General features: G+C 41.4%; 1 protein-coding gene across 2 annotated transcripts in view; it reads right to left on the bottom strand.

Annotated features, from left to right (window-relative positions):
- Nucleotides 1-4,292: 4,292 nt before the first annotated feature.
- The window catches only part of Dsp (desmoplakin), a 52,365-nt gene continuing 38,645 nt past the window's right edge, over nt 4,293-18,012 (bottom strand). Inside the window, exons 17-24 of one of the 2 annotated variants that reach the window (XM_013016691.1) lie at nt 17,692-17,830; nt 16,498-16,691; nt 14,933-15,095; nt 13,577-13,660; nt 13,034-13,141; nt 12,392-12,490; nt 9,508-11,802; nt 4,293-8,179 (exon numbers count right to left, since the gene is read on the bottom strand). In XM_013016691.1, coding sequence (XP_012872145.1) covers nt 4,943-8,179; nt 9,508-11,802; nt 12,392-12,490; nt 13,034-13,141; nt 13,577-13,660; nt 14,933-15,095; nt 16,498-16,691; nt 17,692-17,830 — 6,319 coding nt within the window. In that variant the 3' untranslated portion in view covers nt 4,293-4,942. The remainder of the gene's footprint in view (nt 8,180-9,507; nt 11,803-12,391; nt 12,491-13,033; nt 13,142-13,576; nt 13,661-14,932; nt 15,096-16,497; nt 16,692-17,691; nt 17,831-18,012) is intronic. The other variant, XM_013016692.1, reaches the window with a different exon arrangement.

The following is an 18,012-nucleotide window of genomic DNA, read 5'->3' as shown; positions in this document are numbered from 1 at the left end:
TACGCGGCGAGCGCGGGAGCTTCTGGGAGGTGTGGGCGGGGCCTCGGAGCCACGTGACTTCAACAGCCTACCAGCGAGAGCCTGGGAAGAGCGCTGCGGGGAGCTGGAGTTGTCTTCTTTCTGACACTTCCTGTCTGGTGCCTTCCCAGGCCTTCCTGCCTCGTCTCCTCGCCTGGGTAGATGGATGTCTTTGTCCCTGGCCTTTTTTGAATGGCATCCCCACCTTCTTCAACTGTCTTTTGTTTTTGTATTGCGGGTCCTGGGTCTTGAACTCCAGGCCTTGGGCGCTGTCCCTGAGCAGTGTTTGTGCTCCAGGCCAGCTCTAACGCTTGGGCCCCAGTGCCACTTCCAGCCTTTTTGAGGAGTTTATTGGAGATAATAGTCTCATGGGAGTTTTCTGCCAGGGCTGCCTTCAAACCCTGAGCCTCTGATCTCAGTCTCCTGAGTAGCTAGGATTACAGGTGTGAGCCACCGACACTGCACTTGTTTTGTTTTTTTAGGGGGGAAAAAAAAGCTACTGGCCTATTCCTATTTGTAATCCTAGCTACTCAGGAGACTGATATGTGAGAATCCAGGTTCAAAGCCAGCCTAGGCAGAAAAGTCCATTCATGAGCACCTTGGACCTGATTTAAAGCCCCAGTACTGGTGCACGCACACACACTTAGATACACATACACACACACAGAGCAATTATAGTTTCAGGGGCTGGGAAGGTGGCTCAGTGGTAGAGCTCTTGCCTTGCATGCCTGAGGCCCTGGGTTTGATTCCTCAGGACTACATAAGCAAAAAGAAAAAAGCCGGAAGTGGCGCTGTGGCTCAAGTGGTAGAGTGCTAGCCTTGAGCTGAAGAGCTGAGGGACAGCGCCCAGGCCCAGAATTCAGGCCCCACGACTGGACCCCCCCTCCCAAAAAAAAAAAGAAATTATAATTTCAGAAAAAAAAAACACCCACAAAAAGTTTAAAGAACACAGAACATGTATAGCCATCCTCCAGAGCACTGTTAACATTTCGCCACAGTTTAATTTCTCTTCTCTACACACAGTCTCACATTTATTTTGCTAAATTTCTTGAAGGTAAATTGCAGAATCTTCGCCCCTAAATAATAGTATGCTTGACTTCAGCACATTATCCTAGGTTACAAATCTAGGATGACAAAATTCATAAAATCATCTAATATATAGTTGAAATTTCCCTTTGTCCCCTAAATTCCTTTCAAACATTCATTATGTTTTACCCTATGACCCATATAATTGGTTACTGTCTCTAATCTACAACAGTCTCCCCTATCATCCTCTTTGTCAATGATTTTTGAATGTGTCTAGTCCAGTTTTCTATAAAATCCTTCATTCTGGGATTTGTCAGTTTTCTCTCTCATTGATTAGCTTAGGTATATTTTTCAGGAACACCACACAGAAAATGTGTATCTTTTATTATATATCCCATAGACTATATATATATATATATATATATATATATATATACATATATATATATATATATTAGATCCTGTTAACAGTGTTAACTGTAATCCCTTGGTAAATGAAGTAATTTCTCATATATAATATCATATATACACATATACGTATATTTGTCTGTCCTGGGGCTTAAACTCAGGACCTGGGCACTGTCCCTGAGCTCTTTTGCTCAAGGATAGCGCTCTACCACTTTGAGCCACAGTGCCAATTCCAGTTTTCTGCTGGATAATTGGAGATAAGAGTCTCTTGGGCTTTCCTGCCCAGCTGCCTCAGATCTCAGCCAATGACCAGCTTGGTAACTGGCAAGTGGTCTCTGGCCATATTTTGACATATCCTGAGACCCTCAACTATTTCACACAACTCTTCACCAAATGTGGTATTACAAATTGTCAATGATGGTTCTCACACAGTATTACATCTTCTAAATTTATTAGTGAGCATTCTTTCCATGCCTGTTTTGTCGTTTACTGTGGAATCAAGAAGTATGACAAAGGTTTTAAAATTTAATATTATGTACTCCATTACCATAATTCCTATTAATACTCAAGGGAATCCACATCAAACTACCATCCTGTGTGCCACTGACATCTCCCCTGTAGTCACTGGGTGCTTTGCTTTGATAGACTGCTCTTAAGACCTGGAATCGGGTCTTAATCTTTTTGTCTTTACATCTAGTTTAAATTGCCAGAATATCAAGCTTGATTGTCAAATGTGTGCTTCCCTTTGCACTTTGTTTACTCTCATGAAGGAACTATGAAGGAAAAATTTTTGAACACCTTTAAAAAAACACGAAAACTATTAGGCCAGACATGGGTGGCTTATACCAATAAAATCCTAGCTATTCAGGAGACTGAGATCTGAGAATTGTGGTTTGAACCCAGCCTCAGCAGGAAAATTCTTTTAGACCCTTATATCCAATTAACCCTCAGAAAGATGGAGGTGGAGCTGTGGCTCAAGTAGCAGAGGGCCAGCCCTGGGCAAAAAAACAAGCTAAGGGGAGCTGGGTGCTGGTGGCTCACACCTGTAATCTTAGCTCCTCAGGAGGCTGAGATCTGAGGATTGAAGTTCAAAGCCAGCCTGGGCAGGAAAAGTCTGTGAGACTCTTATCTCTAATAAACCACCAGAAAACCAAAAGTGGCACTGTGGCTAAAGTGGTAGAGTACTTGGCCTTGAGCTGAAGAGCTGAGGGACAGTGCCCAGGCCCAGAGTTCAAGCCCCATGACTGACCAAACAACAAAAAATGCTAAGGGACAATGACCAGGTCCTGAATTCAAACCTTGAGATTAGGGAGGACAAAAAAAGCTTTGGGTAGCTCAAATAATATCTAAATTGTTTTCTTGTTGCCAGTGTCCAGCACATACACTGCTGACATATAGAAGTTGTCCCACTGATTGTTTTATATGTCTCATCCCCACTCATACTGCAAATACCTTACAAAGTATTATAATTCTACTGAATAAAGTACTGAGCCCAATACCAGACATAGGTGCTATGGTTTGTACATGAAATGTCTCCCCTAAGCTCACTGTGGAGGGCATGATCCTTCATTGATGTTGCTATATTGGGAAGTTCTGGAACCTTTAGAAAGTGGGAACTAGTGGAAGAAATAGGTCACTCTGTTGTGGCTTTGGGGCCTTTATCTTCTCTTACCCTCATCTCTATACTGCTCTCCCCCTTCCTCTTCCTCCTTGCCTCTCCTTCCTGCCCGCCATGCAATATGTAGCCTCTGCCTCTTGCTCCTGCTGGAACAATGGCTTCACCATTGTGTCAGAAACTAGGCCAAGGTTTACAGGCTGAAACCTCTGAAAGCATGAGCCAAAGTAATTTTTCTTGAGTATTTTCCATAGTACAAAAAAGCAACAGTATTTGTTAAAGTGAATTTGGTGATAAATTAATTTGGAAGCATTTCATTACTTTCTCTTTGATTCAAAGGTGTAAGCTTATTATTTATTGTCTTTCAACAAAGCACCAGGAACTCTTTTGGAGTAATCATTTTCATAAACTCAAGGACAGTTCTCTCCTCTTGGTGGACAAAAATGAAACACTGCCTGTTTTTAGTCACTTCATGATTTTTCAATATTATAATGGTGTGGGGGTTTTCTGTCAGTCATGGGGCCTGAACTCAGGGCCTGGGCACTGTCCCTCAGCTCTTCAGCTCAAGGCTAGCCCTCTACCACTTGAGCCACAGCATCACTTCTGGCTTTTTCTGCATATGTGGTGCTGAGGAATCAAACCCAGAGCCTCATGCATGCAAGACAAGCACTCTACCACTGAGCCACCTTCCCGGCCTATAATGGTGATTTTTGCCAGTGCTTTTTGGAGCATGTGTCCCACAAACCAGAACAGGGTTGTGACATCTCAAATACCCTGTTTTCATAGGCATCTTTCTAAACTATGTTAGTTCAAAGAGCTAACTTCAAGGAACAAACTTCTAACAAGAATTCCAAACTAAGCCAGGCATTGGTGGCTCATGCATTTAATCCTAACTATTCAGGAGGCTGAAATCTTAAGAATCTCAGATCAGAGCCAACCCAAGCAGGTAAACCCATAAGAATATCTCCAGATGGATGACTAGCAAAAAAAAAAAAAAAAGTGCAGGTAAGCTCAAGTGGTAGAGTGGAGTGCCAGCCATGAACAAAAAAGTGGAATAAGACCTCAAGGCACTGAATTTAACCCTCTGTATGGGGAAAAATAATATAAAATATTTTAATTGTATTTCTTATTAGACTTTAATAAATGGCTTTAGACCTATTTGTGATAAAAAGATGCTAAATGCCTATGTATGTATGAACATCATTAAATCAAAGCACAAAACTTCCAAAGTCCAAAAGTTTATTGCTAGAACAGTAAACTTCATAAAGACACCTTTTTTTTAAGTACATAGAAAATGACAAGCAAAATAAACAGAAAACTTTGACCAAAGAAAAGCAAAGGCTGCTGCTATCATGAGCAAATTAAAACCAAACCAAACAAGTACATTAAAGAGTATTCAGGTTATACAATCTATGTTCTTAAACTAAAGCCCAAGTACATGGGGTTTGGGTTGGGGGTGAGGAGAGGGGGTGCAATTTTTCACCTAACACAGAAAATGTAAATATTTAGATGAGAAACAGCATGTTGACTAAAATATCAAAGATCAATTTATTGTCTCCAAGAATAGAAATGTTGGCCAAGAAGGGATTCAAGAACTGATCAAAAGCTAAAATAGAAGAATTCTAAATTCAATGTGTGCTATCCTTACAAGAGATTAGCACTTCATCTACGCTACCAGGTGTGCTGCACTAGCTAAATGAACTGAAAGAAAAAAAACCAGAACTGCCTTCCCTACTCATTGCACCCATGGGTTTGTTTAAAGCCTATAAAGTTCTATCATTATACTGCAAGCACCAGGTTTTCTTTTTTGTTGTTGTTATTTAATAAAGTAGAAACAGATGAATCCAAGGAATAGCAAAAATTTCCCACTGACTACTAGTGCCCAATAGAGCTAGTGCTAAAGGAGTAGGTATATGAGTAGGAAGAATTCCCTGTAGCATCAAAGCTTCCTCTTCGGGACCCACTTCGGGAACCAGAGCGAGAGCCTGAACGAGACCCAGAGCGGGACCCTGAGCGGGAGCCTGGGGCTGAAGACATATTATATGGGCTAGGTAAGCCCTTGGAGGACACAGATGCTGCTTCCAGAAGGCGCAAACCAGTGATATCTTCCACCATGGAGCGATTCATTGCATCCTTGTAGGATATTTTTAATTTGGTTTTGGGGCAGGTCAGGATTTTGGCATAGCTGCTGATGTCTTGCAATCTCTGAGCTGCTCGGCCGTCAATGAACCCCTTTCTGATGGCTTCTTCGGTACTTATCCTCCCATGCACCTCTGGGTCGACAAGGCCCCCAGTGAGGAACTGGAATTCCAGGAAGCGCTGGCCTGCCTCATAGGGAAGCCATTTTTCTTTCACTGCCTCTGCTGCTGACATTTTCTTCTTTCCCTTCACACCTTCAAATCCAATGAAGGCTTTCTGAGCAGGCTTCAGCCTCGTGGCCATATCTTGGTCAATGAGACCCTGGGAGACTGCATCCTGAAGGGATAGCTTCTGCCCAGTGGTAGGATGGATGATGCCACCTGTGCAGGCCTGAGCTTCCAGAAGCCTCTGACCAGTGATGCTATCAACAATGCCCCTCTCTATACCTTCTGTGATTGAGATTTTCTCCAGGTTTTCAGTGTCAAAGATGGCTGCAATGGGGCTTGATTCCTCCAGGGGATCAGAAAGAGAGCTGCTCCTGATGGTTAGATTCCGGACACTGGAGATGGTGGAAATTTTACTTACTGATTCATGTCGGGAGCTGCTAAAAACATCATCGTTGACACTACTGCTCATGCCACTACTATTGCCCACACCATTTTTCAAGGAGATCATGTCAGCAAACTGAGTGAGGCTAAGGCTGCCTGATCGGTACTGATCAAAGAACTTCCTATCAACAAGGCCTTTGTCAATAGCATCTTGAATATCGTATTGACTGCCTGTCTTCCTATCTACCAGGACCACCCTGGTAGACCCATCTGACCCTGTGATGGTTATTTCTTCCCATTCACACTCCTGCTCACACAGTTCTCTAAAGGTCTCATAATCAATAAGTCCTTTCTTGTAGGCCTCCTGAACAGACATCTCCTTATTGGTTTCTGGATCAACTATGACCACTCTTCGCTTCCTGAGGGTATTCTTTTGTGATGTCTGCACCTGTTTCTTCTTTTCCTTCAGAGGCAGAAGACACAGGCCAGTCTCCTCATCCTTAATACATCTTTCTTTTAGTTGCAGATAGGTAAGATTTTCTTCAGTGTTGGGATCAAAAAATCCTTTAGTATCATCACTTGGATCTGAGAGAATCTCACTGAGCTCTTCATTAAAATAGCCCCTCTTATAGGCCATGTCAACAGGTAAACGATGGCTCTCCTTTGGGTCAATGATTCCACCAGTGGCAATCTGAGCTTCCAGTAAGCGAATGCCATGACCCTTTTCAATAAGCTCCTTGTTCATAGCTTGGAACAAAGAGATGATGTTTCCAGTTTCAGGATCATTATAACCAGTGACAGCTCGTTCTGCAGACAGGAGCTTCTCTTTAAACTCAATGCCTACCAGGCCTCTTTTATAGGCTTCCTCCACAGGTAACCTCAAGTTGCTAACAGGATCCACTATAAAACCAGTAGCTGCCTGGGCTTCTAGCAATTCCAGAGCAGTACCAGGTCGAACTAAGCCAATTTTCATGGCCTCATAAATGCCAAGCTTCTGTTTTGTGGTCTCATTGTATATGCCTGCTATACAGCTTGAACCCTGGAGGAAGTCCTTAATTCTCTCTCCCACCTCATCATAAGAAATCTGACCTGATTCCAGTTCATTTACAGTGGATGGTCTCAGTATACCGGAATTGACCAGCTCAGTAACGGTCACAGGTTGTCTGATTCCCTGGAAGGACATGCTTCTCTTCTGCACTGACAGCAAGAGCAGACCTGTGTGGGGTTCAATTCTGCACCGTTCCCTCAGCTGTATGTAACTGACTTTCTTTTTGGTGACTGGATCCACAAAGTTCTTCTGACTATCTCGAGGATCATTCAGGGAACGATACAAATCTCTGTCAATCAGCCCACGAGCCAAGGCGACATCTTTTGGCAAGAAGACACTATTCACAGGGTCTACTACACCACCTGAAGCAAGCTGGGCTTCCAGCAGGCGCATGCCAGTTTCTCTGTCAATCAAATTTTTCTTGATAGCTTCTGAAACAGATACTGTCTTGCCTGAAAAGGGATCATCGAAACCAGTGATTGCTTTTTCTGCTGTATAGATTTGCTGGCGGTCATCAAAGTCAATGAGATCCCGAGCTATGGCATTGTCAACGGTGAGTTTCTCATTCCGATGGGGATCAATGATACCACCTGTAGCTGCCTGGGCCTCCAGAAGCATGACTGTAGATTCTGGGGTGATGAATTTCTTCCTCTTGGCCTCTACCAAAGAGTATTTTTCCTTGGGCGAAGCAGAAGCACCAGCAATAGCGCCTGCACCACGCAGGAAAGGCTGGATTTCAGAAGCCACTTCTTCCACTGACTTCTTCCCCTTCAATAGTTTGTCCAAAGTTGTCTTGTCAATCAGCTGGCACTCATAGAGTTGCATCGCGGTCACTTTCTTCCTTAGTCCATCAAACACCAGCTTGGAGGAGTCAACAGTCCATTCATATTCAGTCTGGGTCTCCCTATGGGACCCGTAGGGGCGCTGTCTCAGCTTATCGATCTCCCTCTGAAGTCGGCAGCGCTCATTTTCCAGCTGTGACTGTGTCTCCCTGCTGGAATCCTCCAGCTTTCTTCTGCATCTCTCCTCAATCCTCTTGATCTCTGCTTGGAGTCTTTCAATCTCACTCCTCAGGCTGTTCTTCTCTCTCTCACTCTTTTCTCTTTCTGACTCTATCTTCCTAATTGCCTCCTCCTTTCGAGAATACTGAGTTTTCCACTGGTTCAGGTCATTCTGGATCTGCTGTTTTTCACACTCCAGGCGCTGTTTCACCCTGCTTTCTGCCTCCAGGGTGGCCTTTGCACGAGTCAGCTCATCCTCCAGCCGCTGCAGCCTGGCCTTGTCTTGCTCTAGGACTTTGATTTTTACCAGAAGACTCTCTCTCTCCTGAACCACCTGAGTACATTGACTCTTGGATTCCTGGATCCTATTAGATGCCTAGAATTTAAGAAAGAAATGGGAAAAAAAACAATGTTATGATCTTATAATAGTATCATAATGTAACTTCATTTAAAGTTGTTTACTTGGTTTTCCTTTCTGTGCCTTCCCTGAACGGCTTGCTATCTTATAAATTCATCAAAAAAATTATGTAAATATATGTTACCACTGTGATATATGGCTTCATACTTACTGTGTTCTGGGTTTCCCAAAAAAGGAACTAAGAGAAGCTGTAGACTTGTCTTATTTTTAAACAATAATTGTGGTTTGAAAACTACATGTTTTCTTCTAAGGTATCATCCCTACTATAGCTCCATCTCAACGGTCACAGCCATAGTGACATGTTTAATAAAAGAATACAAATAGGGAGATATATACACGTACCTTCCCAGCCCCACACAAATATTGTCTATGGAGATCAAATGTATCAGAAGTTACAGGAAGTTAGTTTTTAAATTATGGGTTAAAAGAAGAAAGGTCAGAAAGAGTATTAGGATCATGATCAGAAAGAACAGGATAATGCATGCAGAAAATCATCTATGCAAGACAGAAATGGTGATTTAAAAAATTTTATAGAGAAATGCTTATGGCTCTCCCTTGAGGAAAATCCAAATTTGAAATGTACATCCTAGAGGTATGGACAGTGGCTCACACCTGTAATCCTAGCTACTCACAAGGCTGAGATCTGAAGACTGTAATTCAAAGCCAACTTGGGGCAGGAAAGTCTAAGACTCTTATTTTCAATGAACCAGCAAAAAGCTGGAAGTAGAGATATAACTTAAGTGGTAGAGCTCTAGCCTTGAGTGAAAAAGCCAAGCAAAAGCTCAAGGCTCTGAGTTCAAACCCCTAGTAGTGGTACTGGCGTACACGTGCACATGCACACACATACATCCTAGATCACCCAATAAAAACTACTTGCTACTTCATTTGGTTACTTCAATTTTTTGGTGCTAGAGATTAAACTCAGTACCTCATGCACGCTAAGGACACTCTACCACAGAACTATATCCCTAGCCAAAAGCTATCTTGAAGAAACTAGGTAGCTAATTTCTTCCACTCTGAGCAAGGAACATTCAGATGAAGTGATCTGAAATGTTACACACATGCTATAGTTCTTACAAGCCAGGCCAAACAGGTTCCACACAAGCTAACATTTCATGCAGTGACAGGAAAAAGGGGCAAAGAGCACTGAAATGACAAAAAACATTTTTCTAGGTTTATGACAGGAAGTAGTTGAGCAACAAAAAGGAAAATTAGACTTTGCAGATCAGATGGTAACAGGGTCAACTGAGAAAACAGTGAAGCTGTGATCAAATATTTGTGAATACCTCTAAAGCCTGCTTTTGGAATTTCTCAATTTCCTGTCTCAAATTTTCCCTCTCTCTCTGTAAATCATTAATCAGCCCCTGCAGTTCCAGGGTACGGTTGTTGCTGATCTGCAGTTGGGTTCTTAATTCAGAGATGGTGGCGTTCTTATCACTATCTGCTTCACTGCGGCCCCTTCGCAGGTCATCATATTCCAGTCTCAGATTTCGTAGTTCTTCCTCCAACATCAAGTGCTCCTTTGTCAGGTTTTCTGTAAGAGACTGCAGCCTCTCGATTTCTATCTTGCTTTCATTAAGACTTCTGCTCTTATCTTCTATGGCCTTTTGGAAGTGTTCATTCCTCAAGTGAGCCTGCTTCACGTTTTCTTGCTCCTGGACCAGCTGTCGCCTCAAGGCCTCCACTTCTGAGGAGAGTATCCTCAGCTCCTCCTGGGTCCTCTGCTTATCCCTCACATGTCCATCCAGCACATCCCTCTGCTGCCGGAGATCGTCCTCACTCCTTTTCTTAACAATGGACGCCTGCTCCAGCTGCTGGGTCAGATTGGTGATTTTGATGGCTTGCTCTTTCAAAGACCTCCTCATGCCTTCCAGTTCATCCTCTAGCTTCTTCCTCTTGGAAGAGTCTTCGCAGGCTGTCCTCTTCAGCCGATTCAGCTCCTCCTCCACTTTCTGCTTCTGCAACTGCAGTTCCTTCAGAGAGCTCTGGAAGCGTGTGATGTCCTGATCCTTCACAGTCCTCTCCTGGGAGACCCTTTCATAGTCTATCCTCAGGCGAGTCAGTTCCTGCTCCTGAACTTTCAGCTTACTTATAGTCTCAGTTGCATTACTGTTGGCTTTCTGCAGGTCATACTGGACCCTTTGTAATTTCGCATTTTCATCTTCCAGGCACTTCCGTTCATTAGTTTCTTTTTCTACCAGTTGCTTTAGCCTTTCTATCTCCTTATTCTTATCCTGGATTGTCTTGGCAGCATCATCAAGGGATTGCTTGTATCTCATGCTCTCTTCGGTCCGCATCTGAGTTACCTGTCTCAGCTCAATCTCCAATTGCTGTTTCCTCTGAATCACCTCCGAGCCAGTGGCCTTTTGCTGTTGGACATTTTCTTCAACTCTCCTTAGATTCTCAGTGGTCTGAGCTAAGGTGCTTTTTAGCCTCTTAATCTCTTCAGCTAAATTCCTGTTTTCTCTGGTGAGATTGTCTATCTGAGCTCGGTAGCCACTGGTATCTTCTTCCTTTTGCATGGTGAGCTGGTGGATGGTGGTCTTGGTGATGTTGATCTCAGTCTCAAACTGGTTTTTTAAGCTAATGATCTCCTCATCGTAACTGTTTCTTACCTTACTCAGTTCATTTTCGTATTCCCAACGGCGTTTGGCCTCCTCCTGAAACTCAGCTTTGAGTCTTTCAATTTCTTTATTTTTGTCCTGAATAGTCTTAGCAGCTTCCTCCAGAGACTGCTTATGTCTTGCATTGTCCTCTGAGCGCTGCTGGATGACCTGCTTCAGTTCAATCTCCAGATGTTGCTTCTTCTGCATGATCTCAGAGCCACAGGCTTTTTGCTGAAGAGCATTTTCTTCAGCCCGCCTTCGCTGCTCAGTGGCCTGCAGGATGCTGTCATTGAGCCTGACAATCTCATCTTTCAGATCTCGGTTCTCTCTTGAGAGTCTATCAAGCTGGTTTCTAAGATTTTTGGAATCATCCTCTTTCTGCATAGATATCTCCTTGATGGTGGTCTTCGTAATGTTAATTTCTGTTTCATACTTGTTCCTTAAATTACTCATCTCCTCATTATAGTGGTTTCTTACCTTTGCCAGCTCATTTTCATATTCTCTCTTCCGGGCACCTTCTTCCTGCAGCAGAACCCTCAACCTTTCTATCTCGTACTCCTTCTCCTTGATGGCTTTCTCAGACTCTAATTTCTGCCAGCCGAGGTTCTCCTTTTCACACTGCCTTGCTTTCTGCAGCTGGTCATAGTCATTCTTTTGCTGGTCAAATCTGTCCTCTACAGTCTTTCTTCTTCGCTTTTCATCTTCAATCTCATACGTCAGTCGGGTGATTTTCTCATTGAGCTCTTTTATTTGGGCATAGCACTTGTCTAGATTTTGTTTTGCTGACTTTCCGTCCAGCTCAGCTTGTCTCTTCAGTTCCTCCAAGCTCACAAGCTTTGCTTTGAACTGGGAACACTCTGCCTGGTATTTCTGCAGGTTCTGATCCAAGAATTTGTTCTTATTACAATTTTCTGAGTTGGCATCTCGGGCCAGTCTGAGTTCCTCTTCCAAAACTTCAATCTTGGTATTTTTTAGCTGTGGATATGAAATCAGAAACTATGTTAAAAGAAAAGCACCTGATATCACAAGAAAGAAACAGCACTTTCCTCTTTCCAAACAAGTGTACATCTTGTACATCTTCTACTCACTCTCTCTCTCTCTCTCTCTCTCTCTCACACACACACACACACACACACACACACATAGAGGTAATTTCTTTTAGGATCAAAAGTTTATAATTTCTAACATGCTGTTCATTTTATTTCAAGGTACAAGGTAAGTTTCCATATAAAAATCAATTCCAGTATTAAAAGGGAAGAATAAAATTAGTCACTTGGCATGAAAGATTTATATCCAACTAGCTCAGGGTATGCTCATCCAAAAGTTCACGAAGAAATAAAGCCAATTCCTTTACCAAACACCAAATGAAACTACTGAGTTGTGGTAAAGTGGCTACAATTTTGCAAGTATTTCCTAAGTCCATTTCCAGTATTAATACTAGAACATAGAAGTAATTCCAAACTCACAAGCACAGTGTATTAGGTGGAATGTTTAGAAGAAATGCAATTAAATCTGTGACTTTCTAAATCCATGTTGTAATGAAGAACTCCAAGAAAACAATTACCTTTAGATCCTCCAGACTCTTCAGCATCTCACTTAAGAATCTATAATAATCTCCAGACCTTGTAAGTAGCTCTATGTACCGAGCATGAATGTCTGCAGCCTTTGAGAAAAGAAGAAAACATGTGCATATTTCATTTTAAAAAGTTCTGTGCAAGTTAAACAATTTTGTTTTTTAAAATAATGAGCTGACATTATGCAAAGGGAAAGTTCTCTCATCATGTGTACCAGTTCCAAAAACCCACAAGTCCAGCAAACAAAGGCCCCCAAAATGTGCATCCTACCCTTGTCACTCCATGATTTTTCCCTTAAACACCCTGATGGGTGACTCTCCAATTATCTTTGGCAAGAAATTGTCTTTCAGAAATCTACTATATGACTTCTACTTCTCCCTCTCCATAGCCAGAAATTTAAATCCAATTTCTACAAAGGCTCAAATAGCACACTCAGATTTTACTGAATATTTCTTTAAATGTATTATGTTTGAGTATGTTAAGCTGGAGGTAGCCTAACCTGCCTGCTCTTAAACTTTACAAGTGTACTGTCTGTACCAGGGATGAATTCAAGGTAATAGCAAGTAAGACAGGAAACAGGGAATAGAAAGGCAGAAGGGCAGATACTAAGAGTTATGAAATGACATATATACCTCTTGCAGAATCACCCCAGATGGGGACTGAACCATGGTTCTCTTGATAGGTATGTTCAGCAGAGTTTCTAGTCCTGAAGTGTAGGATGCCAACTGGAGTTCATAATCCTGCAGGAAAAAAAAAGTTAAAAAAAAACACGTGTGTATGTGGTATATATAGCTCTGTGTGTGTGTGTGTGTGTGTGTGTGTGTGTGTTTATTGGGGTTCAAACCCAGGGTCTTGTGCATATTTGGTCAGTGTTCTATCTCTGATCTCTGTCACTTCAGCTACGTACCATCCCTTTTTTGTTTTAGTTATTTTTGAGGAATGGTCTTGTATTTTTGCCCACAGCTGGCCTTGAACTTTGATCCCCTTACCTATGCCTCCCTGCTAGCTGAGATCAAAAACACACATACCATTATACACAGCTATATGACTTAGATTTGTCTGGGCTGGTCTTGAACTATAGTCTTCCTGATCTTCACCTCCCAAGTAGCTAAGATTTCAGGTATGAACTACTGGTGCTTGGCTTGAAACACCAACACTCAATGAAACCAACATACCTTAATTGAATTTGCACAAAGTTCAGCAATTTTTTGTACTTCTTCTGATTTGTCTCGTTTGCCAGATATTTCATTGTGCAAGTTCTATATAAAGGAGAAAATATTTACAAATGTTATGCAACTATCTTTTAATGTCATGCTACTCCTTTACGATGGTTATTTTTCCTTCTTGGGTTTACTACTACATGTACTGTCCTTGTATTTTCAGTTACAGCTTAGGAGAAGAACATATTTTCTGTCATTTAGCAAGAGAAGAAGACGCTCTGACTCTCTGATTCATTACTACCGTTAAGGGCTATTTTCAAGTCCCTGCTGTTCTTCTGGTCATCTCACCTCAACTTTTACTTTACTTTAATTTATTTTTATTATTATTTTGAACTAGGAGTTTGTATATAGCCCAGGTTGGCCCCAAATTTTCAGTCCTCTTGTCTCCCAAGTGGTGGGATACATGCATGTGCCCTTATCATCTCAATTTATAAAGATATTTTGATACAGAGCCAGGCACCAGTGGTTCACGCCTATAATCCTAGTTACTCAAGAGGCTGAAATCTGAGGATTGTGGTTTGAAGCCAACCAACACAGGAAACTCCATGAGACTTTTTAACTCCAATTAAACACCAAAAAGCAAGACATGGAGCTATGGCTCAAGAGGTAGAGTGCTAGCCTTGAGCAAAACAGCTCAGGGAAAGGACCCAGACCCTGAGTTCAAGCCCCAGGACCAGCACAAAACAAAACAAAATGATACTTAAGTATAATATGAACAGCATACTACATTGTTTCTATTTTCATAATTACATTATTTTCTTTTTTTGGTACCAGTACTGGGGCTTAAATTCAGGGTCTTGTGCTCTCACTTGGGTTTTTAGCTCAAGGTTAACACTCTTATCACTTGAATCACAGTTCCATTCTCAGCTTGTTGCTGGTTAAAGATAATTTGTCTCACAGATTTTTCTTCCCAGGATGGCTTCAAACCTTGGTCTTCAGCTCTCAGTATCTGAGTAGCTAGGATTACAAAAGTCAGCTTTTAATACAGCACTAGGATATTTATAGCATACCTTCCTAAATACCAGAGACTCTTTTCCTCTAGATATATGTTAAGCATTTGCAAGGTATTGCATAATATGAAATACACATCATTTAGAACCAAGGAACTAAGTGGCGCTGTAGCTCAAGTGGTAGAGTGCTCGCCTTGAGCTGAAGAGCTTAACGACAGCGCCCAGGCCCAGAGTTCAAGCCCCACGACCGAAAAAAAAAATATAATCTTAGAACCAAGGAACTACAATAAAAACCAGAGGAAAATGCAGTATATGCACAATTAATCTCAAAACAGTTATAGAAGGACAAATTGGCTTATACCTTCTGCTCATTCAAAAACCGCATGACTGTATTGGAGTCTCCAAACTTCATGGACTCTAAGGAATCCTGGCGGCGCTTGGCATCATACAGCCACTTACAGAAACTCTGATAATTATCACGATAATTCCTCAGCTGCTTAATCTGTTTCTCCAGGTCCCATAATCTGAGGAAAAAGCAATACAACTATTAAGCATTGTTATTAGTTTCTAAAATATGTAACATATTGAATCACCCAGAAATTCCACTTGGTATATACCAATGAGAACTGAAAACGTGTGCCTACACTTTAACTTACCCATCAACAATCATAGCATCAATTTTCCCCAAATATCCACTAACTGATGTAAGGATTAGTGAAATTTGTTATAGCTAAGCAACAGAATACTATCCACTCATTAAAAAGAGATGGAAAAATAAATAAATAATGCATTCCAGGAAATGAAACGGGAGTTTTTTTTCTTTGTTGTTTTTGTTTTCTTTTGTCTTGTTTGTTTATTTTTCTGTTTTGGGGAGAGTAAGGGTTGGCACAGAAATGGAAGACAAAGGGTGGACAAATGCAGCAGTGGTACTCACTAGACACTATGTTGAAAATACAACTTGTGGGTGGGGATGGGGGGGGGAAACCTATAGAGAGCAAAAGATGAGTGACACTGTCCAAAAAGAAATGTATTCTTTAGTTGACTTATATAACTGTAACCCCTCTGTATATCACCTTTATAAGAACAATTAAATTTAAGTTAAAAAAAGATTTACAAAAAAAGAGCTGAAATATGTTTCAACAGCATGAACTCTGGGAATACTATAATATATAAAATGAACCATTATGAAAATGCCATATAGTGCATTTATTTGAAATAATATTTACATGAAATATCTCAAATAGGCAACTCTCAAGAGACCCAAAGTAGACTGGTGACTGCCTAGGGCTGGGGAATAAGCGGAGAAGGAAGGGGTATCTACAGGGCATGGGGGTTTCTTTGGGGATGATGAAAATGTTCAAATTTCACATCAGATAGGACTGGGGTTTGACTGATGGAAGGCCTGGCTAGCATGGGAGAGGCTCTGGGTTCCAGCTCAGCAATAAGTAAACACATATATACATAAAATTCACTTAACTGTATACTTTATGTGAATGAATTGTATAGTGTGTAACTTAACTGTATACTTTATGTGAATGAATTGTATAGTGTGTTAGTATTTCCATAAAAACTTTATCTTTAAAAGAGCCTTGTTTTATGTAAAGATGTCTTCTAAGATGCAGTTTTCATACATTTTTGGACAACACTCAGAGCAGCTCCTACTTCCTAATAATAAGTCATAATAAAAGTTTATAGGGCATAAAAGTGCTTGTGAAGTGTCTTCTAAGTTTCTAAACATCCTGGAGAGCTCCCATGCTGTGTTCTTCCCAACACAGTCTGTAGGCAAGCTTGAAACAAGCATCTACTAGGCTTAACTTCTACATAATCTAAGTCAGTATTTTTTGTATAGCCCCTTGACAAAGTGACATTTTCATGATCCTCGATCCACCAGATGGGATAAGAATGGGTAAGGAAGTTGGCACACACCTGAAGTCTATCTGTTTATCTATTTTCTGCCAGCGATCTGACAGCTGTATGACTTTCTCATTGAACTTTCCCAGGTCTAGATCATAGAGCGGATACTGCTGAGAAGACTGTGAATGGATCTGCTGGGCTTTCTGTAGCTCTGTCTTCATGGTGGCCAGCAGCGATTTCTTCAAGTTTAAGTCATTTTTTATTTTCTGTAAGAGCCAAAAGGAAAACATAAGCACCCATAGATTAGTCCTTTCTTCCACTATATGCTACAGTACAAGTCACTGCTTTGTGTGTGTGTGCACACATGCACGTGCATGCACGCATGCACACACCCATGTGCTTGTGCCCTAAGGATCAACCTCAAGGCTTTGCTTTACAAAGGATAAATTAAACCCAAGTCACTAATTTTTTTAATTGGGGGGGGGGGCTGGAAATATGATTCAGTGATAGAGCACATGCTCAGTATGCATAGGCCCTGGGTTCAATCTCCAGCACTTCAAAAAAAAAAAAACAATCCATGAAAGGCTTTAAAATATTCAGAATATGCATATCTTTTATTATTGTCAACCCAGAAAAATATATGTACTGAATTGCAATTTTCCATTATTTGCTCCAGTGACATAATTCTCTGTGCTACTCCATTATAGAAGGATCCAACATATGTACTAGACTGAGATGTGCTAACTGCTACATTCCATTCCTGAGTAATTATAAAGTCTCTTAACCTATAAAAGGCTTGAGAAGTCCCTTAAGGATGAAATCAGCTCAACTCCACACACCCCCAAAATAACCCTCCACCCCAGTTAACTTCCATATTGTTCAGCAGACAAGAAGTAGAAAGACAAGACTAACATCAACTATGTTTGGCCAATGAAAGTCAGTAATCCTCAAAACTAATGAGACTGAGGAGAAATATGAATAAAGCACCAGTTAGCTCACACTAATAAAATGATGTGGACTTATTAATCCTATTAAACATACCACACAAATGTTAGGTGTTAATGATAGGAGAAACAAGGTGCAGTATATTTGGACCTTGTAACATCTCGTCAATTTTCCTGTGAATCTAGAACTGTTCTAAGAAAACAAATGTCTTTGGAAAAATAAACAACAGTCAAGAAAAAGAAAAAGAAATCCACTCATAACAGCTTGATGAGGTTTTGTACTTCCTGTACACATGGCCATTGTTCCAACCAATGGAGTTACCTTCAGTCCACAACGGTAAGCCTCTACTTTATCCAGGTCCAGGCAGACAGTTTCCTCTTCAGTAAGCCTGGCTTCATAGACCTTTAACATGTCTTCTGTTTGGAGAATAGCCTGGAGAAGGGCTCTTACTGAGCACAAGCTGGGAAGAGCATGAAAGGCAGATAAAACTTGAGATGCTGTAGATTGTGACCATTTGTCTCTTGGCACTGTTCATAAACAAGAACCATGCTAAAGCAGATGAAATTTATTTTGCCTATTCTACAGTCTGTGAAAGCAGTCCACCCTACAGTCTGTGAAAGCAGTCCACCCCCCCCCCCCCCC

The sequence above is a fragment of the Dipodomys ordii genome, unplaced genomic scaffold (assembly GCF_000151885.1).
Source record: "Dipodomys ordii isolate 6190 unplaced genomic scaffold, Dord_2.0 Scaffold32, whole genome shotgun sequence".
Taxonomy (NCBI): domain Eukaryota; kingdom Metazoa; phylum Chordata; class Mammalia; order Rodentia; family Heteromyidae; genus Dipodomys; species Dipodomys ordii.
This window is presented reverse-complemented; position numbering and strand designations above follow the sequence as displayed.